This window comes from Pristiophorus japonicus, chromosome 15 (assembly GCF_044704955.1).
Source record: "Pristiophorus japonicus isolate sPriJap1 chromosome 15, sPriJap1.hap1, whole genome shotgun sequence".
NCBI lineage: Eukaryota > Metazoa > Chordata > Chondrichthyes > Pristiophoridae > Pristiophorus > Pristiophorus japonicus.
The window spans coordinates 2622825-2649384 of NC_091991.1; the positions used below are offsets into that span (position 1 = coordinate 2622825).

General features: G+C 43.5%; 1 protein-coding gene across 4 annotated transcripts in view; it reads right to left on the bottom strand.

Annotated features, from left to right (window-relative positions):
• Positions 1 to 26560, bottom strand: part of LOC139280566 (plasma membrane calcium-transporting ATPase 1-like) — a 145658-nt gene that overhangs the window by 95983 nt on the left and 23115 nt on the right. For all 4 annotated transcript variants that reach the window (XM_070900068.1, XM_070900070.1, XM_070900069.1 and 1 more), the window contains exon 2: positions 22161 to 22568. In XM_070900068.1, the coding sequence (XP_070756169.1) occupies positions 22161 to 22356 (196 nt within the window). In that variant the 5' untranslated portion in view covers positions 22357 to 22568. The remainder of the gene's footprint in view (positions 1 to 22160; positions 22569 to 26560) is intronic.

Consider the following 26560-nt stretch of genomic DNA (forward strand, 5'->3'; position numbering starts at 1 on the left):
GCTGGTCGACTGCCTCAAAGACTCCCCCTGCAGGGTTAACGAACGCCTCATGACTCTTCGTCTTACCCTATTCCGGAACCAATGTGCCAGTCAATAGTGCGTACACCCCAACACTCGATGCAACAGATAAGGCTAAAGAGGGTTTTTATTCCAACCTCAAGCCATCCCTGTACCAAGTCCCTACAGGCAACAAATTGATCCTCCTGGGTGACTTTAATGACGGTCAGCAAAGACACAGCCCTTTGGGCAGGCGTGATTGGCAGAGAGGGTGTAGGGAAAGCCAACTCCAGCAGTACCCTACTCCTGACAATGTCTAGAACATGAACTCATCACCAACACCCTGTTCTGCCAGGAGGACAAATACAAGGTATTGTGGCAACTCCCTCGCTCCAAACACTGGCACCTGCTTGACTGTCATCATCCGAGCCAGGGATCACAAGTTTGTGCGCATCACCCGCGCCATGACAGGAGCTGATGACTGCTGGATGGACCACCGTCTAATCTGATCAATCATCGACATTAACATAGCCCCAAAGCAGAGGGGACAGCAGAAGCAGTGCTGCAAAAAACTCAGCCGGTGCACTTAAAGACCCAGCTAAGAGCCCGAAACAGCCAGCATCTCAGCTAATCTGGCATGCCTTGATGACTCAAAGCCTATTACACAACATCTAATTGCCCATTTTGAAAAACAACATCCTTAGAGAAGGCCTGAATGATTGAAGGGAATTGTATTTAAATTCTTGTAACAATCCACATGCTTGACTAGATCCAATTTTTTTTCTAATCAAGACTCAAAGTTTTCCAAAACTTGTATATCTAAGCAGATCTTGAGATTAATGCTTGATGACCATCAGGATATAAGATAGTAAAACGCAACAGTATCCAGCAAAATATGACAAATGTCAGCAGGATTCTGTGAGCACATGCAATATTTATGAACGGTTCTAAAACTTTAAAAGCACTGCCTGGTTATAAACCTTTCCAAACAGACGTTTCCAATGAATCTAAAGATAAGGATATATACTAGTCAACGTTCTTTTGTTGGGGGAAGTGTTGAGGCAAGATCTAGTTTGAAAATGAATGTCCTAAGGCACAAGCTTTATTCGAATGTGCTAACACTCCAAATTGCTGAGCAAGTTTATGGAATGGAGTAACTGAGCTGTACAAAACAGAAAAGTACTCTTAGCTGATCAGTCAGGGTGTCTGTGACTGAGCATGGAAAATCATTCTGCTCTAGTTCCAACTCACCACTATCCAGCAGGAATGTGCAAGTGTGAGTGTGTGCATGGGGCAATGGTAGAATCTAGTTCAGCTGTGATGTGTCACTACACGAGAACTGTCTGTCACTCACCAGAGGCTTGTAATAATAATGGCCACTTGGGCAAAGTGCCAGTTGCTTCCAGCACTCAAAGCCATAGCCTGCCAAAGTTCAATGCCTTCTGAGGGGGTTTTGGGGCCAGGGAAGAGAGAGTTTCACAAAAAAGTTTCACAAATGAAGTTTTACAGTTTGTATATAAATGTTTAACATCGCATCAATCAAGGCACAGCAACATTTAAGTGATTAGATCAACAATTAAGTAAAAGAAAGAAAAACTTGCATTTATATAGCACCTTTCATGACCTCAGGACGCTCTGAAGCACTTTACGGTCACTGAAGTATTTTTTTTGAAGTGTAGTCAAATGTTGTAATGTGGGCAACGCGGCAGCCAATTTGCCACAAGCTCCCACAAAGTGCAATGTGATAATGGCCAGATAACCTCATTTTTGGTGATGTTGATTGAGGGATAAATATTGGCCAGGGCACCAGGGAGAACACCCCGGCTCCTCTTCGAAATAGGGCCATGGGATCTTTTATGCCGTCAGCGTGCGGACGAGGCCTCTGTTTAATGTCTCATCAGAAGGACGGCATCTCCGACAGTGCAGCGCTGCTCCCTCAGCGCTGCAGTGTCAGCCTAGATTTGTGCGCTCAAGTCTCTCAAGTGGGATTTGAACCCATGGCCTTCTGACTCAGAGGCAAGTGTGCTGCCCACTGAGTCACAGCTGATGGGTGCAGTTGTGATTTCCAGTTCCACCCAACAAAACAAGTATCTTACCAACTTTGTGGAAAATTTGGTACACTATTTTAAAAAATTCATCCAAAAGAAATTCACCAAAAGTATTTTCACTGAACTACTCGCCCAGAATGATTTTTAAACAGTTTATCGCTCATGAGTTATTCCCAGAATTTGAGCAAAACTGGCTCCTACACTGACATGTGATGGCTCAGTCACACCACCGTCACTCAGGTGAGCAGAGACTGGCATCCTTCGCACTCCGAAATGACAATCCAGTCACTTGAATGCAACTTGATCATTACTGGCAGAGACTGGTGCTTAATCTCACATGGTACTGAGCTTTCAAATCGAATGATCAGTAACAAGCAGACTACTCACCGTTTGAGGGTTGGGGGGGGGGGGGTGCGAAGAGAAAGAAGAGGGGGGGAAAAGAGAGAGAGGGGGAGAAATGGGGCCTTAGCTGATGGTCCTGGAAATCTGGAACAATATCCCAGAAAGAGTCAATGCTTTCAGGAGGGGAAGGCAAACACATACATTTAAAAAAGGTAGCAAAAAGGTAGTGGTAAAAAGTTCCAATCTTTCTGATCCACCACTCCACAATACTTTAGCGGGGCAGAGGTTTAAAAAGCTAATTGAGGATGAGCCACATTGCTACAGCTATTGCAAAACGATGTGGGCAAGAGCTGAATTCCAGTGGTGAGGTGAAAATGACTGTTCAAGATCAAGGCAGCATTTGACAGTGTGGCATCAAGGAGCATAGTAAAACTGAAGTCAATGGGAATCAGGGGGCAAGCTTTCCACCAGCTGGAGTCATACCCAGCACAAAGGAAGATGGTTGTAGTGGTTGGAGGTCAATCACAGCCCCAGGACATCGCTGCAGGAATCCCTCAGGGTAGTGTCCTAGGCCCAACCATCTCCAGCTGCTTCATCAATGACCTTCTCTCCATCACAAGGTCAGGAGTGGGGATGTTTGTTGATAATTGCAGTATGTTCAGTTCCAGTCCCAACTCTTCAGATAATGGAGCAGTCCATGCCCATATGCAAAACCTGGATGACATACTTGCCACTTATCAGCTGAAGCATGTAACATTCATGCCAACACAAGTGCCAGACAATGACCATCTCCAACAAGAGAGTCTAACCACCACCTTTTGATATTCAATAGTATTACAATCACCAGAACCCCCTCCATCAACATCCTGGAAGGGTGGTGGGGGTCCATCATTGACCAAAACCTAACTGCATCAGCCACAAATACTGCAGCAAGAGGTCAGAGGCTGGGTATTCTGCAGCAAGTGTCTCACTGATTCCCCCAAAACCTTTCCACCATCTACAAGGCAGAAGTGCGATGGAATACTCTCCACTTGCCTGGATGAGTGCAGCTCCAACACTCGGAAGTTAGACACCATCCAGGACAAGGCAGTCCACTTAATTGGCACCCCATCCACCACCTTCAACATTCACTCCCTCCACCACAGGTACACCGTCTACAAGATGCACTGCAACAACTCGCCAAGTTTTCTTCAGCAGCACCTTCCAAACCAGTGACCTCGACCACCTAGAAGGAAAAGGGCAGCAGGCGCATGGGAACACCACCTCCAAGTTACATACCATCCTGATTTGGAAATATATCACCGTTCCTCCATCATTGCAGGGTCAAAATCCTGGAACTCCCTCCCTAACAGCACTGTGGGAGCACCTTCACCACACAGACTGCAGCGGTTCAAGGCAGCAGCTCACCACCACCTTCTCAAGGGCAATAAATGCCAGCAACACCCACATCCCAGGAAGGAATAAGAAAAAAGTACCATTACAGAAAGGTGCTTCAATAAGACTTTTGAAATTTCTTGAAGTTCAGTGTAACAAACTAATAGACTATAATGTTCTAGTGCAGAAAACAATGGGTGTTTGCAATTATATTCAAAAACAACCAGAATTGTCAAATAGACCCCTCACTCAGTGGGTAGCACTCGTGCCAGTGAGTCAGCAGGTTGTGGGTTCAAGTCCCACTCCAGAGACTGGAGCACAAAAATCTAGGCTGACATTCTAGTGCAGTACTGAGGGAATGCCGCACTCTCAGAGGCACCATCTATCAGATGAGATGTTAAACTGTCTGCTCTCAGACATAAAAGATCCCATGGTACTATGTTGAAGAGCAGGGGATTTATCCCTGGTGTTCTGGACAATATTGATCCATCATTACTAAAACAGATCTAGTTATGTTGCAGTTTGTGGGAGTTTGCTGTGCACAAATTGGCTGCCGTGCTGAGGTTGTGAAAAGGTGCTATATAAATGCAAGTTTCTTTTTCACTTATTCTGACCCCCCATGGCCCAATGTGGAACGAGCAAGCAAACTTCATTTAGTGCCCGCACGCACAAGGATCTCCGTCAGGACCGATTCATGCGAATGAGACAAAAAATACAGAATCCAAACATTAGCGGAAGCAAAAACTTGTGGAAAACTCATGACACCAGTCAGAAACTGCAACAGATACTGTAGCTTTAGTGTATTCTTTAAAGCAGTAAATGTTTAAACTGTGGGGAGGACAATGGGTTTAATTAAGAGGGAGGAAAATAGGAGTATGAGAGGAAGCTTGCCAGAAACAAAAACTGACTGCAAAAGCTTCTATAGATATGTGAAGAGAAAAAGATCAGTGAAGACAAACATAGATCCCTTGCTGTTGGATTCAGGTGAATTTATAATGGGGAACAAAGAAATGGCAGACCAATTGAACACGTACTTTAGTTCTGTCTTCACAAAGGAAGACACAAATAACCTTCTGGATGTACTAGGGGACCAAGGGTCTAGTGAGGAGGAGGAACTGAAGGATATCCTTATTAGGCAGGAAATTATGTTAGGGAAATGGACGCAATTGAAGGCCGATAATTCCACGGGGCCTGATAGTCTATATCCCAGAGTACTTAAGGAAGTGCTCCTAGAAATAGTGGATGCATTAGTGATAATTTTCCAACAGTCTAGCGACTCTAGATCAGTTCCTATGGACTGGAGAGTAGCTAATGTAACACCACTTTTTTTTTTTAAAAAGGAGGGAGAGAAAGCAGGTAATTATAGACTGGTTAGCCTGACATCAGTGGTGGGGAACATGTTGGAATCAATCATTAAGGATGAAATAGAAACACATTTGGAGGGCAGAGATAGGATAGGTCCAAGTCAGCATGGATTTATGAAAGGGAAATCATGCTGGACAAATCTTCTGGAATTTTGTGAGGATGCAATTAGTAGAGTGGACAAGGGAGAACCAGTGGATGTGGTGTATTTGGACTTTCACACAGGAGATTGATGTGCAAAATAAAAGCACATGGTATTGGGGGCAATGTACTGACATGGATAGAGAACTGGTTGGCAGACAGGAAGCAGAGTGTCGGGATTAAAGGGTCCTTTTCAGAATGGCAGGCAGTGACTAAGGGAGTGCCGCAGGGCTCAGTGCTGGGACCCTAGCTCTTTCCAATATACATCAATGATTTAGTTGAAGGAATTGAGTGTAATATCTCCAAGTTTGCAGATGACACTAAACTGGGTGAGCGGTGGAGGATGCCAAGAGGCTGCAGGGTGACTTGGACAGGTTAGGCGAGTGGGCAAATGCATGGCAGATGCAGTATAATGTGGATAAATGTGAGGTTATCCACTTTGGGGGCAAAAACACGAAGGCAGAATATCATCTGAATGGCGGCAGATTAGGAAAAGGGGAGGTGCAATGAGACCTGGGTGCCATGTTTCATCATTGAAAGTTGGCATGCAGGTACAGCAGGCGGCAAATGGTATGTTGGCCTTCATAGCAAGGGGATTGGTGTATAGGAGCAGGGAAGTCTTGCTGCAGTTGAACAGGGCCTTGGTGAGGCCCCACCTGGAATATTGTGTTCAGTTTTGGTCTCCTAATCTGAGGAAGGACATTCTTGCTATTGAGGGAGTGCAGCAAAGGTTCACCAGACTGATTCCAGGGATGGCTGGACTGACATATGAGGAGAAACTGGATCAACTGGGCCTTTATACACGAGTTTAGAAGGATGAGAGGGGATCTCAGAAACATAAGATTCTGACCGGACTGGACAGGCTAAATGCGGGAAAAATGTTCCCGATGTTGGGGTAGTCCAGAACCAGGGGACAGTCTTAGAAGGAGTAGGCCGTTTAGGACTGAGATGAGGAGAAACTTCTTCAGAGTTGTTAACCTGTGGAATTCCCTGCCGCAGAGAGTTGTTGATGCCAGTTCATTGGATATTTTCAAGAGGGAGTTAGATATGGCCCTTACAGCTAAAGGGATCAAGGGATATGGAGAGAAAGCAGGAAAGGGGTACTGAAGGAATGATCAGCCATGATCTTATTGAATGGTGGTGCAGGCTCAAAGGGCTGAATGGCCTACTCTTGCACCTATTTTCTATGTTAATGTCTTAACTTCCAAAAGCCAGCATCAGCCACCTAAAAGGAAAGAGCAGAAAACATGCTTTAGTGAATACTAACAATGTTTAGCAATTCAACAAGGACAGGAAAAAAAAATCTGATGGACTTTTCCATAAGAACATAACGAGGAGCAGGAGTAGGTCATTCAATATCAAGGATCATCAACTCTACTTTCTTGCACTATCCCCAGATCACTTCTCCTCGTGCCCAAAAATCTATTGATGTTGGTCATGAATATACTCAACGACTGAGCACAGCCTTCTGGGGTAGAGAATTCCAAAGATTCACAACAATTTGAAAAAATCTCATCCGAAATGGCTGAGCCTTATTGAGACTCTGACCAGAGTTTCAGTCCACATGAACAGGCATCGCCTGTACAAACATGCACAGAAGTCACCATTGTTTAAAAGGGGAGAAAGAGGTAGACCGAGTAATTACAGGCCAGTCAGCCTAGCCTCAGTGGTGAGAAAATTGGAAAAAATTCTGAGGGACAGGTTAAATCTTTTGAATCAGTAATCAAGGACAGTCAGCATGGATTTATTAAGGGAAGGTCATGTCAGACTAACTTGATTGAATTTGTTGAGGTGGTAACAAGGAGTGCATGCAGGTACAGCAAGTAATCAGGGTTAGGGCAAAGGGGCTGGAGTATAAAAGTAGGGAAGTCCTCTTCCAACTGTACAGGGTGTTGGTAAGATCTCCCCTGGAGTATTGCAAACAGTTTTGGTCTCTGTATTTAAGGATACACTTGCATTGGAGGCAGTTCAGAGGTGGTTTACGAGGTTGATTCCAGAGATGAAGGGGTTGTCATATAAAGAAAGGTTGAACAGGTTGGGTCTACACTCCTTGGCGTTTAGATGAATGAGGTGATCTTATTGAAACATAAAATTGAGGGGTCTTGACAGGGTAGATGCAGAGAGGATGTTTCCCTTCATGGGGGAATCTAAAACTAGGACATAGTTTAATAAGGGACCACCCATTTAAAAACAGAAATGGAGGAGGAATTTCCTCAGTCATGGATGTTTGGAATTATCTACCCCAGAGAGCTGTGGAAGTCAAGGTGGAAATTCAGATTTTTGAATGATAAGGGAATGAAGGGTTATGGGGAGCAGGCAGGGAAGTGGAGTGGAGGCCAGGATCAGACCAGCCATGATCTTATTGAATGGCAGAGCAGGTTTGAGGGGCCAAATAGCTTACTCATAACAAAACATAATAGGAACAGGAATAGGTCATACGGCCCTTCGAGCATGCGCCATTCAATAAGATCATGGCTGATCTAATCATGGCCTCAGCTCCACTTCCCCACCCACTCCCCATAACCCCTTATTGTTTAAGAAACTGTCTATTTGTGTCTTAAAATTTATTCAATGTCCCAACTTCCACAACTCTCAGGTAGCGAATTCCACAGATTTACAACCCTAAGAAATTTCTCCTCATGTGTTTTAAATGGGCGGCCCATTATTCTAAGATCGTGCCCTCTAGTTCTAGTCTCCCCCACCAGTGGTAACATCCTCTCTGCATCCACCTTGTCAAGCCCCCTCATAATCTGATATGTTTTGATAAGATCACCTCTCATTCTTCTGAATTCCAATGAGTAGAGGTCCAACCTACTCAACCTTTCCTCATAAGTCAACCCCCTCATCCTCAGAATCAACCTAGTGAACCTTCTCTGAACTGCCTCCAAAGTATACCCTTTTGTAAATATGGAAACCAAAACTGTATGCAGTATTCCAGGTGTGGCCTCACCAATACCCTGTATAACTGTAGCAAGACTTCCCTGCTTTTATACTCCATCCCTTTGCAATAAAGGCCAAGATAGCATTGGCCTTCCTCATCACTTGCTGTACCTGCATACTATCCTTGTGTTTCATGCACAAACTTGCTCTTTGATTTTTTTTCTGCCAAAGTGCATGACCTCACTTTCCAACATTATACTCCATCTGCCAAATTTTTGCCCACTCTTAGCCTGTATGTCCTTTTGCAGATTTGTGTGTCCTCACACATTGCTTTTCCTCTCATCTATGTATCATCAGCAAACTTGGCTAAGTTACACTCTGTCCCTTCTTCCAAGTCGTTAGATTGTAAATAGTTGGGGTCCCAGCACAGGTCCCTGCAGGACCCCACCAGTTACTGGTTGCCAACCAGATAAATGAACCACTTATCCCATTTTGTTAGCCAATCCTCTATCCATGCTAATATATTACCCCCAACCCCATGAACTTTTATCTTGTACAATAACCTTTTGTTTGGCACCTTGTCAAATGCTTTCTGAAAGTCTAAATACACCACATCCACTGGTTCCCCTTTATCCACCCTATTCATCACATCCTCAAAGAACTCCAGCAAATTTGTCAAACATTACTTCCCCTTCATAAATCCATGCTGACTCTGCCTGACCAAATTTTGCTTTTCCAAATGTCCTGCTACTGCTCCTTTAATAATGGACTCCAGCATTTTCCCAACCACAGATATTAGGCTAACTGGTCTATAGTTTCCTGCTTTTTGTCTGCCTCCTTTTTTAAAAAAAATAGGGGAGCTACATTTGCAGTTTTCCAATCTGCTGGTACCTCCCCAGAATCCAGGGAATTTTGGTAAATTACAACCAATGCATCCAAAATTCCTGCCACTACTTCTCTTAAGACCCTAGGATGCAAGTCATCAGGTCCAGGGGATTTATCTGCCTTTAGTTCTATTATCTTACTGAGTACCACCTCTTTAGTGATTGTGATTAGTTCCACCCCCCACCCCATAGCCCCTAGACTATCCATTGTCAGAATATTGTTAGTGTCCCCTACCATAAAGACAGATACAAAATGTTCCTGCTCCTCCTTACGTTATGTTCTTACGAGAGTCAATGAGGGCAGTGCATTTGACATGGTGCATATGAATTGTAGCAACGCTTTTGATAAGGTCCCACATGGCAGACTGGTCACAAAAGTAAGTGCCCATGGGAACCAAGACAAAGTGGCATGTTGGATCCAAAATTGGCTCAGAGGCAGGAAGCAAAGGGTAATGGTCAATGGGGAAGGCCATTTTCAGTGGGGTTCTGCAGGGCTCAGTACTAGGTCCCTTGCTTTTTGTGGCATATATCAATGATTTAGACTTGAATATAGGGGGTATGATTAAGAGATTTGCAGATGATACAAAAATTGGCTGTGTGGTTGATGAAGAAAAAAAACTAGACTGCAGTGGGCAGAACAGTGGCAAATGGAATTCACTCGAGGAGAGGTAATTCATTTGGGGAGGGCCAACAAGGCAAGGGAATATACATTAAATGATATGACAGAAGTGCAGAGGAACAAAAGGGACCTTGGAGTGCATGTCCACAGATCCTTGAAGGTAGCAGGACAGGTAGATAAGGTGGTTAAGGCAGCATACAGGATACTTGCCTTTATTAGCTGAGGCATAGAATACAAGAGCAGGGAGGTTATGCTTGAACTGTATAAAACAGACCACAGCTAGAGTACAGCATGCAGTTCTGGTCACCATATTACAGGAAAGATGTGATTGCACTAGAGGATAGAGGAGATTTACAAGGATGTTGCCTAGATTGGACAATTTTAGCTGTGAAGATTGGAGAGGCTAGGGTTGTTTTCTTTGGAAAAGAGGAGGCTGAGGGGAGACCTTATTGAGATGTATAAAATAATGAGGGGCCTAGATAGAGTGGATAGGTAGCACCCATTTCCCTTAGCAGAGGGGTCAACAACCAGGATGCATAGATTTAAAGTAATTGGTAAGAGGTTTAGAGTGGATCGGAGGGGAAATGTCTTCATCTAGAGGGTGGTGGGGTCTGGAACTCACTGGTTGAAAGGGTGGTAGAGGCAGAAACACTCACCACATTTTAAAAAAGTACTTGGATGTGCACTTGAAGTGCTGTATCCTACAGGACTACGGACCAAGAGCTGGAAAGTGGGATTAGGCTGAATGGCTCAGGTCACAATGGGCCGAAATGGCCTCCTTCCGTGCTGTAAATTTTTATGATTACTGGATGACCTTAGTGCCCAAAAATCTATTGATCTTGGTCTTGAACAGCCTTCTGAGTTAGAGATTTCCAAAGATCACCAACAATTTGCATGAAGAAATCCCTCATATTCTTAAATGGCCACCCCTTATTCTGAGACTGACCTAGTTTGTGTCCACATGGACAGAAGTCACCTGTACAAACACACCATATAGATACTAGTTACGAGAAAAGATACATGATACCAGGCATGTATCCTGATAAGCAATACAACTCATTCCAAAACCACAATCCAATTTGGTACGGACTAAGATTTTAAAAATCCCAGCTGTTGTATCTTTAAAGCTTTTCTCGAATGTTTTTCTTTAACATTCACCACTCCCGACCTGGAGGGGTACAATTCTTACCCCTCCCATCTTTGTTGGGTATGGGTTCCAGACAGCTGGCTACCCTCCAGTTCCAAAATTGGCCAATATTGAAAGCTAAACCTTGGCAGTGTTTTTGACCAGTGAGGTCTTGCAGCCAATCACAATCCTGCACTCTCTATATCCATGGGAAGCAAGGGTTGCTAGATAGCCAGGAACCCTGGCCTAGGAGTGCTGAGGGGAACTGCAGCAAACCCAGCCACCACCTCAACCAAGATCAGATAAACTGGGGACCAAACCCATGTACGTGTGTATGTATCAGCTACTTTCCAATTAAACCTATGAAACCAGCCATCGACAGCTGTGAAAATTCACATCACAAAATGAAATGGGTAATTATGCACAACAATTTTCCTTGTGCAACTCATGGCTATATACACACACCCCTGGAGGGGAAACAATTCCTATATGGCACGACAACCCAGTAGGTTTTTCTCACATTTTGATGATAGCCAACTCATGTTGATGTTGCTTTAATGATGAACAGCAGCAGGGCCTTAAAAGTTTATTGGCTCAGCATCTTCTGCTCCAGCATGTACACAACTGATGGCAGGAGGATTTTCACACAGCTTACCCAAAAAGGAGGCTAAACTAAGGCTGGGAAAACACCAGTTATGATACTTATTCAGAACTACACTAAGCAATATTTCTTCAAGTGCACACTCATCCCCTACTCACATGGTATGAAATATCTATGATTGCAGGGTGAAGGGGAATAGCTCATGAACACTGACCATTAGTAGGGCAGGCAATTATCTGGGCAGGACAGCCAGCAAATTTCCACTTATTTTGCTATTCAAGCAGTGCAATTTAGGTTCAGGAGGCATGAAAGATGCCAGTTTCTGAGCAGATCCAAGTGATGAGAAATCACCTACATGAATCGGCAGGGGAATATCTGTCAGAGGTTAAAGGTCAGTGCTGCCATCAAAACAAATTCCTGTTTAACTGTTGGCTTATCCAGAGTCACCCAACATTTGATTATCTCACTGGATTTGCTTTAATCTATATTCAGTCTTGAATATAACTATTTAGTGCCAGACCATTGCTGACTTCTGCTGCAGCACATTATGCTTTAAAAATAGTAATTTGTTCTGCAACACACATCACAGCAACAGATCCTATGCAACTTGTATTCATATAGCACCTTTAACAGTGAAACATCCCAAGCCACTTCACAGGAATACTACAAAACAGAAAATTTGACACTGAGCCACACAAGGAGAAATGAGGGCAGATGACCAAAAGCTTGGTCAGATGTAGGTTTTAAGGAGCATCTTAAAAGGTGTAGAGAGGCAATTCGAGCTTGGGGCCAAGGCAACAAAAGGCACAGCCAATGGTTGAGCAGTTATCAGGGATGCTCACGAGGGCAGAATTAGAGCACAAATATCCTGGGGGTTGTGGGGCTGAAGGAGTTGAGAGATGGGGAGAGGTGTAGAAATCCAGATTTTGCTTAACCAGGAGCCAATGTAGGTCAGCAAGCACAGGGGTGGTGGGTGAACAGGACTCTGCAAGTTAGGACATGGGGCAGCCAAGTTTTGGATAACTAAGTTTGCATAGTTAAAAGGTGGGAGGCCAGTCAGGAGTGCATTGGAAGAGTTAAGTCTAGAGGTAATGAAGACATGGATGAGTATCAGTTGCAGATGAGCTGAGGCAGAGACAGGCAAGGTTATGGAGGTAGAAATAGATGGTCTTAGTTATGCTGTAGGCATGTGGCCAGAAGCTCATTTCAGGGTCAATATGATACCAAGGTTGGAAACAGTATGGTTCAGCCCAAGAGATATGGAGTCAGTGGCTAGGGAACAGAGTCCTAAAACAATGGCTTCAGTCTTCCCAATATTTAACGAGACAATTTCTGCTCATCCAGAACTGGATGTCGGACAAGCAGTCTGGCAGTTTAGAGACCGAGGAGGGGTCGAGAGAAGTGGTAGAGAGGTAGAGCTGAGAGTCATCAGCGTCCATGTGGAAACTGACGCTGTGTTTTGGATGATGTCTCCAAGGGTCAGCATGTAGATGAGAAATAGGAGGGGGCAGGTTTAAACCAGTTAGTCCAGTAACCACATAGAATAAACTCTAAGGAAACCCTAAATTTTAAGAGTCAATTCTCTGGTTTAGTCTTATACAGGAAAGCAAGACATCCCAATCTCAGAAAATCTGGAGAGAAAAACGGAGTTCTGAAGAAAGGTCATTAACCTGAAATGTTACTTTCTCTTCACAGATGCTGCCTGACTTGTAGATTTCAGATTGCCAGCATCTGCAGTATTTTGCTTCTTCCCAATCTCAGCTAGTTTAACTGCCTTTGAGAAACTAAAGTTGAAATTCTTCCTTACATTACAATAGTGACTATACTGTATGTCATTGGCTGTAAAGCCCTGTGAGATGTCCAGTGGTTGTGAAAGGCACTATATAAATGCAATTCTCAGTCACTGAACGTATCTGCTGGAGCAGACCATGCTGAGCAAAGGGGCAGCACAGATACTCCAATGCACTTCAGTTTAGTGATACATGCTAATTTGGAATCAATCAAGATCTTTAACCTTCATTCAACTCAATGAACCCACATGAAACTCATTGAAGTCCAAATCTAAAACATTGTATTGAAAATGTAATTACTCTTATTCTTGGTTTCAATGAACTAATTTCCGCTCGATTATATAAATAATTATTATTGATTAGTTTGTGAAACAGTGCCAGGAGTAAACAAATGAATCGACCAATTATTTGATGTCTCGTACCCAAAAATTCTTTAACTGTTTAACAATGAAAGGATGATGCAATGGCTGCATGGAGTACAGTTCTGTGGCATCATAGCAGGCATAGGCCAGATTTACTGCACCACTGACATTAAGCCATGTTACTGTACCAAAAATCAAGCAGAGGCCAGGTGCCTCTTCAAGGGAAGCAACCCGCAGAGCCCAAAATTAGAGTTAAGAGTTTCAACCACCAGCGGAGGAGCTGAACTGAAGGCAACCTGAAGCAGTCACTTGCCAATTATTTGTTAGTGGGGGGCTCAGGGCCCTGTTAGTGGGAAAGCAAGTTGTGAAAAGGACACAGAATCTGCAAAGGGATATAGTAAGGCTGTGTGAGTGGGCAAAAATCTGGCAGGTGGAGTATAAAGTGGGAAAATGTGAGATTATCCACTTTGGTAGGAAAAATAAAAAAGCAAATTTAAATTTGGAGATTACAAAATGCTGCAGTAGAGGGACCTGGGGGGTCCTTGTACATGAAACAAAGTTAGCATGCAAGTGCAGCAAGCAATTACAAAGGCAAATGGCATGTTGGCCTTTATTGATGGAGTATAAAAGTAGAGAAGTCCTGCTCCAACTGTACAGGATGTGGGTGAAACCACACCTAAAGTGCTGCATACAGTTTTGGTCTCATTTATTTAAGGAGGGATATACTTGCTTTGGAGGCAGTTCAGAGAAGGTTCACTAGGTTGATTCCTGAGATGAAGGGGTTGTCATATGAAGAAAGGTTGGGCCTATACTCATTGGTGTTTAAAGGAATGAGGTGATCTTATTGAAACGTGTAAGATTCTGAGGGGCTCAACAGGATAAGATGGAGAGGATGTTTACCCTCGTGGGGAAATCTAGAACTAGGGGGCATAGTTTCAGAAGGGGTCACAGATTTAACATGGAAATGAAGAATTTCTTATGAGGGTTGTGAATCTTTGGAATTCTCTATCCCAGAGAACTGGGGAGACTGGGTCATTGAATATATTTAAAGGTGGCAATAGACAGATTTTTGAGTGATAAGGGAGTCGAGGGTTATGTGTGGGGGGGGGGGGGGAAGAAAGAGGAGAGAGGGCAGGGAAGTAGAGTTGAGGCAAAGATCAGATCAGCTATGATCTTATTGAATGGTGGAGCAGGCTCGAGGGGCCGAATGGCCAACTCCTGCTCCTATTTCTTATGTTACATATGTTATGAAAAAGGAAGCAAGGGGATTTAATTCACAAAAACACAAAAAAAACATGGTTGGATAGAACTGCAATCAACTTTGATCTTTTTCCCTGTCCGGTGATGGTTTGGTTGAATGCCGAGTGATGACAAGTAAAGCTGGCGGAGCCCAGCTGTTGAGCCAAGTTATTTATCTACTGAAACTTCAACTCCTTTAGAGGACTTCGGTGATCTCATCGCAGTGAATTCAGCTCCCACATACACGAGTATGCAACTGCTTATTTTTGAATAATGCCAAGTACTGGATTAAGCAATTATCTTCCTTTCATGGATTATGTCCTTAAATACTTTGAACAGCAAGACCTTTAATCATTGCCCCTCAGCTTTCAGTCTCAAGTCCTACGACTGTCCATTTCTAAACTCACTTTTGCATCGCCACTTTGCAGAATTAAAATTTCCTCAAGGCCACAGTTGAATCACCTCGTGCCTTTTTCCTCCTTTTAATTTGTCACGACTTATTCCTTCTAAGCCATCAGTTTTAGTCTAGTTTGCATCCCTCCTCACCCCTGTGCTTGCTCTCATCACAGGCAGGAGTAGTGTACCATTTTAGTACCTAACATTTTGCTTTAAACACTTGTTCCCAGAATCCAGTCATTCTAATTCATTTTTTTTAAATGGCCCTTGGACCATCCTCCAACTAGAGAATTGCAACATTCTGAACTCTTACACCATTCTCCCAGTACAATTTTTTTCTGGGCTTTATAAAGAGGCAGAGAGAACAAATACCTGGAAGTTGTGCTAAATTTATATAAAACACTAATTTGGCCCCAGCTGGCGTATTGTCTCTAATTTTGGGCATCACACTAAGGCGTGAAGTCTTTTTGGGGGAGGGGTATAGAAGAGATTTACTAGAATGGTTCTCGGGACGAGGGGTTATTTACATGGAGATGAGAGAAACTGGGGTGGTTCTCAGAAGAGAAGGCCAAGCGGAGATTTGATAAGTGTTTAAAATCATGAAACAGTTGCCAATGTAAACTAAATGGACTATTTAAAATTGCCCTGTTAATATTTTCACTGGCAAATGCCACTCCACAAGGTTTGTCTCCTTGAAGTGTTGATTTCTGGATGGCTTTCTTGGTGAAAGAAAAAGTTTAAGTTTCTGGTCAGCCTGACTGTGGTGAAGCTCTCCGCCGTGTCGTTTGTCAATGGCATCCTCTTCTGCAAGATCTGCCTTCTCCACGGGGCATCGTTCAGAGCGGTCCTCACTGGAGCAGCATGAGCTCGTGCAGGAGGACGGCGGCAGCGAAGAGTGACATCATTAGGTCCAGCTCGGTGATTGGAGCGTGGGCAGATACAGCAGGAGCGGAGAGGTCAGGGCGAAAGAGTGGCGAGAGACTGTAGAGGGACGTGATCAGGGCCCAGGGGAGGTGTGAGTTTGGGACCAGTGGCAGCACAGGCCAGCCCACACTGCGATGTGTGCGCGCACTAGGTCCGTGCAGCAGAGCAGGTCTCCAGTCGTCTTGGGTAACCCTTGCCACCAGACCAAGACCTAGCTCTGTCGATCCACGCATAGGCATCTTCCACCTTGCAAGATGTAGTTCTTTCATTAGCTTGGAAGCAAGTCATCTGCATTTCAAGGGACCGCCTATGATGGTCCATAACTAGAGGGCACAGATTTAAGGCGTTTGGCAAAAGAACCAGCATGAGGGAAAAACTTTACGCAACAAGTGTTTAGGATTTGGAATGCACTGCCCGATAGGGTGGCAGACACAGCTTCAATAGCAGCCTTCAAAAGGAGAATTGGATAAACAGAGAAAAAATTGCAGGGTTATAGGGAAAGAGCGGGAGAGTGTGACTAACTGGAAGATCGCTCTTCGAAAGAGCCGGCGCAAACCCGATAGGCCAAATGGCCTCCCTCTGCTATTGATTTGTAACTTTTCAGTTTTCCATTGACTGATCCTACCAGATGTTCAATGGCTTTAATGGATTAAAAACATAGAAACATAGAAAATAGGTGGAGTAGGCCATTCGGCCCTTCAAGCCTGCACCACCATTCAAGATCATGGCTGATCATTCCCTCAGTACCCCTTTCCTGCTTTCTCTCCATACCCCTTGATCTCTTTTGCTGTAAGGGCCATATATAACTCCCTCTTGAATATATCCAATGAACTGGCAACAACTCTCTGCAGCAGGGAATTCCACAGGTTAACAACTCAGTGAAGAAATTTCTCCTCTTCGGTCCTAAATGTCCTACCCCTTATCCTAAGACTATGTCCCCTAGTTCAAGACTTCCCCAACATCAGGAACACTCTTCCCACATCTAACCTGTCCAGTCCAGTCAGAATTTCTACGAGATCCCCTCATCCTTCTAAACTTGTGAATAAAGGCCCAGTTGATCCAGTCTCATGTCAGTCCAGCCACCACTGGAATCAGTCTGGTGAACATTTGCTGCACTCCCTCAATAGCAAGAACACCCTTCCTCAGATTAGGAGATCAAAACTGAACACAATATTCAGGTGAGGCCTCACCAAGGCACTGTACAACTGCAGTAAGACCTCCCAGCTCCTATACTCAAATCCCCTAGCTATGAAGGCCAACATGCTATTTGCCTTCACTGCCTGCTGTACCTGCATGCCAACTTTGTGACTGATGAACCATGACATCCAGGTCTCGTTGCACCTCCTGTTCCTAATCTGCTGCCATTCAGATAATATTCTGCCTTCGTGTTTATGCCACCAAAATGGATAACCCCACATTATACTGCATCTGCCATGCATTTGCCCACTCACCTAACCTGTCCAAGTCACCCTGCAGCCTCTTAGCATCCTCCTCACATCTCACCACCACCCAGTTTAGTGTCATCTGCAAACTTGGAGATATTACACTCCATTCCTTCATCTAAATCGTTAATGTATATTGTAAAGAGCTGGGGTCCCAGCACTGAGCCCCTGCAGCACTCCACTAGTCACTGCCTACCATTCTGAAAAGGACCAGTTTATCCTGACTGCTTCCTGTCTGCCAACCAGTTCTCTATCAACGTCTGTACATTACCCCCAATACCACATGCTTTGATTTTGCACACCAATCTCTTGTGTGGGACCTTGTCAAAAGCCTTTTGAAAGTCCAAATACACCACATCCACTGGTTCTCCCTGTCCACTCTAGTTACATCCTCACAATTCCAGAAGATTGGTCAAGCATGATTTCCCCTTCATAAATCCATGCTGACTTGGACTGATCCGGTCACTGCTTTCCAAATGCGCTGCTATTTCATCCTTAATTGATTCCAACATATTCCCCACTACTGATGTCAGGCTAACTGGTTTATAATTACCTGTTTTCTCTCCCTCCTTTTTTAAAAAGTGGTGTTACATTAGCTACTCTCCAGTCCATAAGAACTGATCCAGAGTCAATAGACTGTTTGAAAATGATCACCAATGCATCCACTATTTCTAGGGCCACTTCCTTAAGTACTCTGGGGTGCAGACTATCAGGTCCCAGGGATTTATCAGCCTTCAATCCCAACAATTTCCCACCCAAGGATATCCTTCAGTTCCTCCTTTTCACTGGACCCACTGTCCTAGTACATCCAAAAGATTATGTGTCTTCCTTCATGTAGGCAGAACCAAAGTATTTGTTCAAATGGTCTGCCATCTTTGTTCCCCATTATAAATTCACCCAAATCCAACTGCAAGGGACCTACATGTGTCTTCACTAATCTTTTTCTCTTCACATATTTATAGAAGCTTTTGCAGTCAGTTTTTATGTTCCCTGCAAGCTTACTCTCATACTCTATTTTCCCCCTCAATTAAACCCTTTGTCTTCCTGTTGAACTCTAAATTTCTCCCAGTCCTCAGGTTTGTTGCTTTTTCTAGCCAATTTATATGCCTCTTCCTTGGTCTTAACATTATCCTTAATTTCCCTTGTTAGCCACGGTTGAGCCACCTTCCCAGTTTTATTTTTACTCCAGACAGGGATGTACAATTGCTGAAGTTCATCCATGTGATCTTTAAATGTTTGCCATTGCCTATCCACCGTCAACCCTTTAAGTATCAGTTGCCAGTCTATTCTAGCCAATTCATGCCTCATACCGTCAAAGTTACCATTCCTTAAGTTCAGTACCCTAGTTTCCAAATTAACTGTCACTCTCCATCTTAATAAAGAATTCTACCATATTATGGTCACTCTTACCCAAGGGGCCTCAAACAAGATTGCTAATTAGTCCCTTCTCATTACACATCACCCAGTCGAGAATGGCCAGCCCTCTAGTTGGTTCCTCGACATATTGGTCGAGAAAACCGTCCCTAATACACTCTAGGAAATCTTCCTCCACCGCATTACCACCAGTTTGGTTAGCCCAATCAATATGTAGATTAAAGTCACCCATGATAACTGCTGTACCTTTATTGTACATATCCCTTCTTTGTTTGATGCTGTCCCCCAACCTCACTACTACTGTTTGGTGGTCTGTACACAACTCCCACTAGCATTTTCAAATGGTTACAGGTATCATTTGGAACTAGGAAACACAATACACACAAGGTGGTACAACATATGGGGTAATTACATGGGTTGAAGCCCCACACCAGGATTTCAGCAAAGGAGCTCAAGAGCAATAGCAAGGAAGTGTCGTCATGACAGAGGAGCTCTCCTTTGGGCGAGACACTGAACAGAGGGAGTTCCCGTTTCCTAATTCAGATGGATGAAGATCCTATGACACTATAGGAGGACCAGATGGCTCTCCTCGTGAGCAATCACTCCCACACTCCACAAACCGATTAAGTGGTCATTCATCCCATTTCCTCCTCACAGCTGTTGCTGCGGCAGAATGGCTACCTCGTAAGCCTGTGGAATAATTTATTTAAAATGTTTTGCCACGCTATAGAAATGTGAGCATTATAAAATTTAGCATTGCGCAATGAGTACCCATTTTCAGGAGCAATATTCATTGGGTGATGGATGCAGTGGATCACCAAGCAATTTCAGTTAAAAGGTTTAAGTGAACAGTAACAAAAACAAACTTCTCGCCCATTCCCCACCCACTTTCTGGTGTCACTGAGGTACCCAGCCTTCTGCCTGGCTCACTGGAGCTGGATGAAAGATGCAGAAACTACATTTTTGCCACGTTGTTGCTCCCTTCTGGGAAGTAGCCACCCTCTACTCAAGTGCACCACCAGTGACACTATTGTGATACACAACCTCGGCAGAGCACAGTGTCCTAATTTAACTGGTTATATTAAATACTTGGGTTTTGAAAGGCACTATATGAGGATGTCCCAAAGCAGGGTAGCTAATATACCACTTTTTTAAAAAAGGATAGATAGATAACAGGTAATTATAGACCAGTTAGCCTTACATTAGTGGGGAAAATGTTGGAATCAATTATTAAAAGATGAAATAACAGCACATTTGGAAAGCAGTGACAGGATCGGTCCAAGTCAGCATGGATTTATGAAAGGGAAATCATGCTGGACATATCTTCTGGAATTGTGAGGATGTAACAAGGAGTGGACAAGGGAGAACCAGTGGATGTGGTATTTGGACTTTCAAAAGCCTTTTGACAAGGTCCCACACAAGAGATTGGTGTGCAAAATCAAAGCACATGGTATTGGGGGTAATGTACTGACATGGATAGAGAACTGGTTGGCAGACAGGAAGCAGAGAGTCGGGATAAACGGGTCCTTTTCAGAATGGCAGGCAGTGACTAGTGGAGTGCTGCAGGGCTGTCAGTACTGGGACCCCAGCTATTTACAATATACATCAATGATTTAGATGAAGGAATAGAGTGTAATATCTGCAAGTTTGCAGATGACACTTAACTGGGTGGCAGTGTGAGCTGTGAGGAGGACACAGAGTCTGCAGGGTGACTTGGACAGGTGAGTGGGCAAACATGCAGATGCAGTATAATGTGGATAAATGAGAGGTTATCCACTTGGGGCAAAAACACAAAAGTAGATTATCTGAATGACGGCAGATTAGGACAAGGGGAGGTGCAACGAGACCTGGATGTCATGGTTCATCAGTGAAAGTTGGCATGCAGGTACAGCAGGCGGTGAAGAAGGCAAATGGTATGTTGGCCTTCATAGCTAGGGGATTTGAGTATAGGAGCAGGGAGGTCTTACTGCAGTTGTACAGGGGCTTGGTGAGGCCTCACCTGGAATATTGTGTTCAGTTATGGAATCCTAATCTGAGGAAGGACATTCTTGCTATTGAGAGTGTGCAGCGAAGGTTCACTGATTCCTGGGATGGCTGGACTGACGAGAGACTGGATCGACTGGGCCTGTATTCACGAGTTTAGAAGGATGAGGTGATCTCAAACATAAAATTCTGACAGGACTGGACAGGTTAGATGTAGGAAGAATGTTCCCGATGTTGGGGGAAGTCCAGAACCAGGGGACAGTCTAAGGATAAAGGATAAGCCATTTAAGACAGAGATGAGGAAAAACTTCACTCAGTTGCTAACCTGTGGAATTCCTTACCGCAGAGAGTTGTTGATGCTAGTTCATTGGATATATTCAAGAGGGAGTTAGATATGGCCCTTACGGCTAAAGGGATCAAGCGGTATGGAGAGAAAGCAGGAAAGGGAAGAGAGAATGATCAGCCATGATCTTATTGAATGGTGATGCAGGCTCGAATGGCCTACTCCTGCACCTATTTTCTATGTTTATATGTTTACAGCCAATGAAGCACTTGGCATCCAGAGAAAGTTAAAATATACACAACACATTACCAAGCTAGCAATGCAACTATGATGCCCAAGGTGCAAACTTTGTTCCTTTTAAAAAAAAATTCTAAATATGATTCCTGAAAATAGCCAATGGTTTAAATTTGATTACAATCTCAATGGATGAACAAAGCAGTTTCTATTTCATTGCTAAAATAATTTCTACTGACTGGACTATATTACTGGGACCCACTCAATGTACAAAATTGCAGAGTTGGACAAATTAAACATGGCCAATTGAAAATACAGCCCATGGAAAGGGTCATTTTAGGACTTGTGGGTGAGGGTCCCTGGTGGAAGTACAAAGCACACTCAGAAATTTGGCCATGTCCTGCACACTATTTGCTGACCGTTTAAATGATTAGAAAATCATGCACCTACACACCTGAATCTTAATAGGCATGTCTGCCTATGATAATGATCCCCGCCGAGAAGAGAGCTGGAAAATTATCTCTATAGCATCTTAAAGAACACATCTATAACTTATCGTATAGTCAAAAACTCATGTAGAGACCTGAAAATGCAACACAAGATACTGCAACAGTAATTCTCAGAGCAAGTTTCCAACTATATTTAGATTTTTTTTTTTTAAATATGCACAATAAAATGCAGTAATCTACATTTCAATTTTGAGATCATGGATATTGGGGAATACTTTGAAACAAAAAAAGGTATTGTGCAAGAGTTTACCTTCTATAGGTGAAGTTTTCAACCTTGTACAAAGCCCTTCGACATCCCCGTAACACTCTTCTATTTTCTGTACAGCATCTATAGATCGCAGTTCCATAAGTTCCCGGAGCTCCATAAGTGTGACGCCAAAATAGCCTTCATGGTGATCTGTTGCTTTGCTTGGAAGGTACTTCACTGCATTATTCATGTCACCCATGTTTGAAAATCCTTAAATGTAATGAGGTGCCAAAAGAAACTTTGCAATAATCCAGCCAAATTACAGACTTCAGGAACTGTAATTCCTCCAAAACAGTTGATCAGTAAAGGAAACGCATATCATCCAACGTGATTACTTCAAAAACCCAGTATTTGACCAGTGACTGGTTTCCATGTTCACTTGTTTCTACGCAATCCTTTGGTTCAAGAACTCTACAAAAGAAAGTATTAAATTTAGTTAACATTTGTACACAAACAGAAGCTAGATTTAAAAAAAAAAAACTATATTTATACAATAGATGTCTCCATTTGACTTCTAGCACAAATGGCATTATAATGGGGGTCTATGTTCCCCCAAGCGCCTGCGCACCAATCAGGAGGTCCCACACAAGTCCCTCACCAGCTGCTGCCGCTGGAAAAGACAAGTGCTGCCGTGCAGAAAATGTAAAGGGACCGTGCACACAAAAAAACTAGTGGGAACATTCAATGGGACCACAATCATTAAATGATCCAGTCAATACTGAGCAACCTCAGAATTCCTACAGAATGAACTGGAATATCCTGATTTATTAATCTTCCTTCGAGTCAAACACGGGAATCCAGCTTTCCCTGATTATGGGACATGGGTACATTATACATGGGAACCTATATTTAGCTTTAAGCTTGAACATTAGCCCCCAGATGCCTGAAAATTCAGACTGCTTGAGGGACGACAATACCCTTGTGCAAATATCCAACTCAACAAGCTTAAATGTACTGATCTTGCTGCCAAATTGAATCAATTCTCTCATCCCTGCCACCAGGGAGAGCAGTACATGTACGAAAGAACTGCCCATTATATACTTGAAGTTTTAGTTTAAATTTACATGATAAAAGGAAACATTTAATTTCTCATGTTCCCATTAGAAGGCTTTTACAGTATTGACAAATTGTTGAATAATTTGTATAGGCTGGTACTTCGGGTAACTTTCTACAAGGGCCTTGGCCCAAACACCAGCCTCAGCAGGAATTTGAGATCTGCCCTGATTAGTCTGCTCCCACAGGAGGTACAAGAAAGATCAGTTGCAGTGTGCCATTAACTCAGCAGCTTTGCAAAGGCTGGGGAATGTGCTGGGAGTTTAGCTACTTGTCACAACTGGGCTATCAGTTGAAAGTTTGGAAAAGATGTTGGTCGTCAAATCAGATGACCTTGCAAGGAAATACTGTTGGTAATATACAGCATTCAAGTCATCTGAACATTCAGATTTTTCTGATGGGGAGGAAGGGGGTGGCCAGGAGGGGGGAAGAGAAGCAAAACAGAAACCCATCACAGATTTCCCAAGTGAGTGTCCTGTCCTGGTCCTTATCCAATGAGTATTAATGTGTGCTTGGAGACCACACAGTCAGAACACCCTTTATCATGCACCACAACTTCAACCAATGTGGAGCTGCCTGTCCATGATGGGGTGCCTTTATCAGAGGGTGTAAAGTCCAGCAGACTAGAATAGCCTTGTGCTATCACACAGTTCCACCCATGTGTTGACAAGTACCCCACTATAAGCATCCATTCAAAGGCATTTAAATGAGACAGCAAGGGGATGCTTCAATTTTTTCCAACAGAAGTGGTCTGCCAAAGCACATTTAACTGAATCAGCTTAGATATGGGACATTCGGGCGACCATTTGATAAGAGGGCGTTTATTAAAATAAGGACTACCACAAGCTGAGAGAATTTGAAGTACAATTTGTAGTAGGTGGGGTTCAACCTAGATGCAGCAGCTTCTATAGGTCCCTCAGCACAGCAAGCATACAAGTCTAATCGAGAGCTCTTGAAAGGTTTAGCTGCAGGGAACACTGTTCAAATCAGACATCAAAACACATTATACAACCCCTTCAAACAAACAGTTTAAATTCTGTAACCAGTGAACAACAGGTTTTGATGTCTGTCTCTAGCCTAGGAAATGTTTATCCTACAGAGATCCATTTATTTTTCCAGCCTAATATACATCAGGCTTGTTTAAGATGGGAGACTTCCGCAAGAATGTTCCCTCTAATTTTTCAGGCTGCGCGGCCTATTCAAAATCCTGTGCATGTGCAGATTTTTCCATTTAAAAGCCTGAGAGCCAGCTGTGTGGGACCTCCAGACCCACACCAGATTAAAGGGATCATAGACAGTCCCTCAGAATCGAGAAAGACTTGCTTCCATTCTAAAAATGAGTCCTTATGTGACTGAACAATCCAATGCGGGAACCAGTGTCCCGGTCACGGGTGAGACAGATAGTCATTGAGGGAAAGGGTGGGTGGGACAGGTTTGCTGAACACTCCTTCCGCTGCCTGCGCTTGTTTTCTGCATGCTCCCGGCGATGAGACTCAAGGTGCTCAGCGCCCTCCCAGATGCACTTCCTCCACTTGGGATGTTGCACTTAATCAGGGAGGCTTTGAGGGAACATAGTTGCAAAACAGACTGTATACTTAGGAACAATCGGCATTTTATAAATGCCTTGAGTGGAGAATAATCCAGAGGGAGGTATTGAAATTGTGCCTGCATTTAACACCAGAATTTCAGATGATCATTTCAAGTTCTTTAACTTCCAGCCAGTCTCAAATATTGGACAAAAGGCAGTGTACATCAGTGTTTAAAGCCCTGCTTTTTGACGGTCTGTGGACCCATTGTTCCCCCAACCCCCATTCGATGAGAAACAGAAATACTTCTAACATTCAGCACTTATATGTCCAAGACATTGAAGATTTGCCAACTTTACTCAAGTCAGGTATGCTGCAATGCCAGAAACCTACACACTAATTCCCCATGAAGCACCAGCAAATGGACACTGGATAAACTAGTTAGTCCTGTCACGTTGTCACCCAGCAGGAGAAAAATAAAATTCCATTACAAACAGTATAAAAAATAAATTCCACATAGCAGCTATTGCTGCTACCGATCTCAAACTTCAGGAAGTTAAAATATAGTAAGCACAGCGTAATGACTTCATGAACATATTTAAACCGATTAAGTTACGGACTTAGTTTTGGGTGCCAACTGCACATCTTGTGTAAAAATTCACTGCAGAAATATACCATGCTAAGTATTGACACAAATTCCACGTGAAGCACTCGAGATCAGTATGCTGTATGCCGATTCAATCTCATTTTGAAACCAGTCGGCACGGATGGGACAAAAATCCTGCATTATAATAGCGCAAAACGATTTACAAATTGTCCATCGCTGAGTACAAATATAGCTGGTCAAAAATAGAAAACTGACACTCGTGCAAGAGGTGATCAAAGAATGGGATTAAGGCACCCGACTTAGAGCAGAAGGAGCTTGAATTTACATCTGCGACAGGTTATACTTGACCCAAGTCTGCCTGGTGCTGTCACTGAGCACCAGAAATAGAAAGCTCCTGAAGCACTGACATCTCACCTGACGAGGCCAGAAATCCTCCACAAATAGATTTGTCAGAGAGAATGTCATAAATCCATTTCATTCAATTTATTAATCTTCGAGAAGTACAGATGTAAAAAGGCCTCTTCCCAGGCTCAGTTAGCATCCAGAGTCACATTGAGAAGGGGCGGGGGGGGGGGGGGGGGGGGGGAGAATTAGTTCATGGTTTATCTAAAAAGGAGTGAAATGCTATCTGGTCAGCAACAGCAAACCACAGCTTTGTATAAATCATATAGCTGCTACAGGCAGAAGTTAACAGTTATGAAAGTTTGTAGACTTTTGCAAAATCACAAATTCAATATTCCATCTATTTATACGAGTGAAAGATAATGTTTCACACTTTTCAGAACTGTTACGCCATTTTTATGGCCTTATTTAAACCCGAAATGATACACATGGTGACATCACATTTATGACGTGACTGATGTGTTTTGCAGCAGACCAGCTCACTAAAATAAACTCCGGTAGTTGCATGAGGAAGGTGTCAAGCACTATTTTGAACTCCACAGCTGTTACAATGTTCTAGTTACTGGTTTGAAAATGTTCAGGCCGACACTGATTGTGTCGACAGGAAACTAGTACATCACCCTTAGAAAAGGTCAAAGTTGAATAGAAACATAGAAAATAGGTGCAGCAGTAGGCCATTCGGCCCTTTGAGCATTCAATGAGTTCATGGCTGAACATGCAACTTCTGTACCCCATTCCTACTTTCTCGCCATACCCCTTGATCCCCTAGTAGGAAGGACTACATCTAACTCCTTTGAATATATTTAGCAAATTGG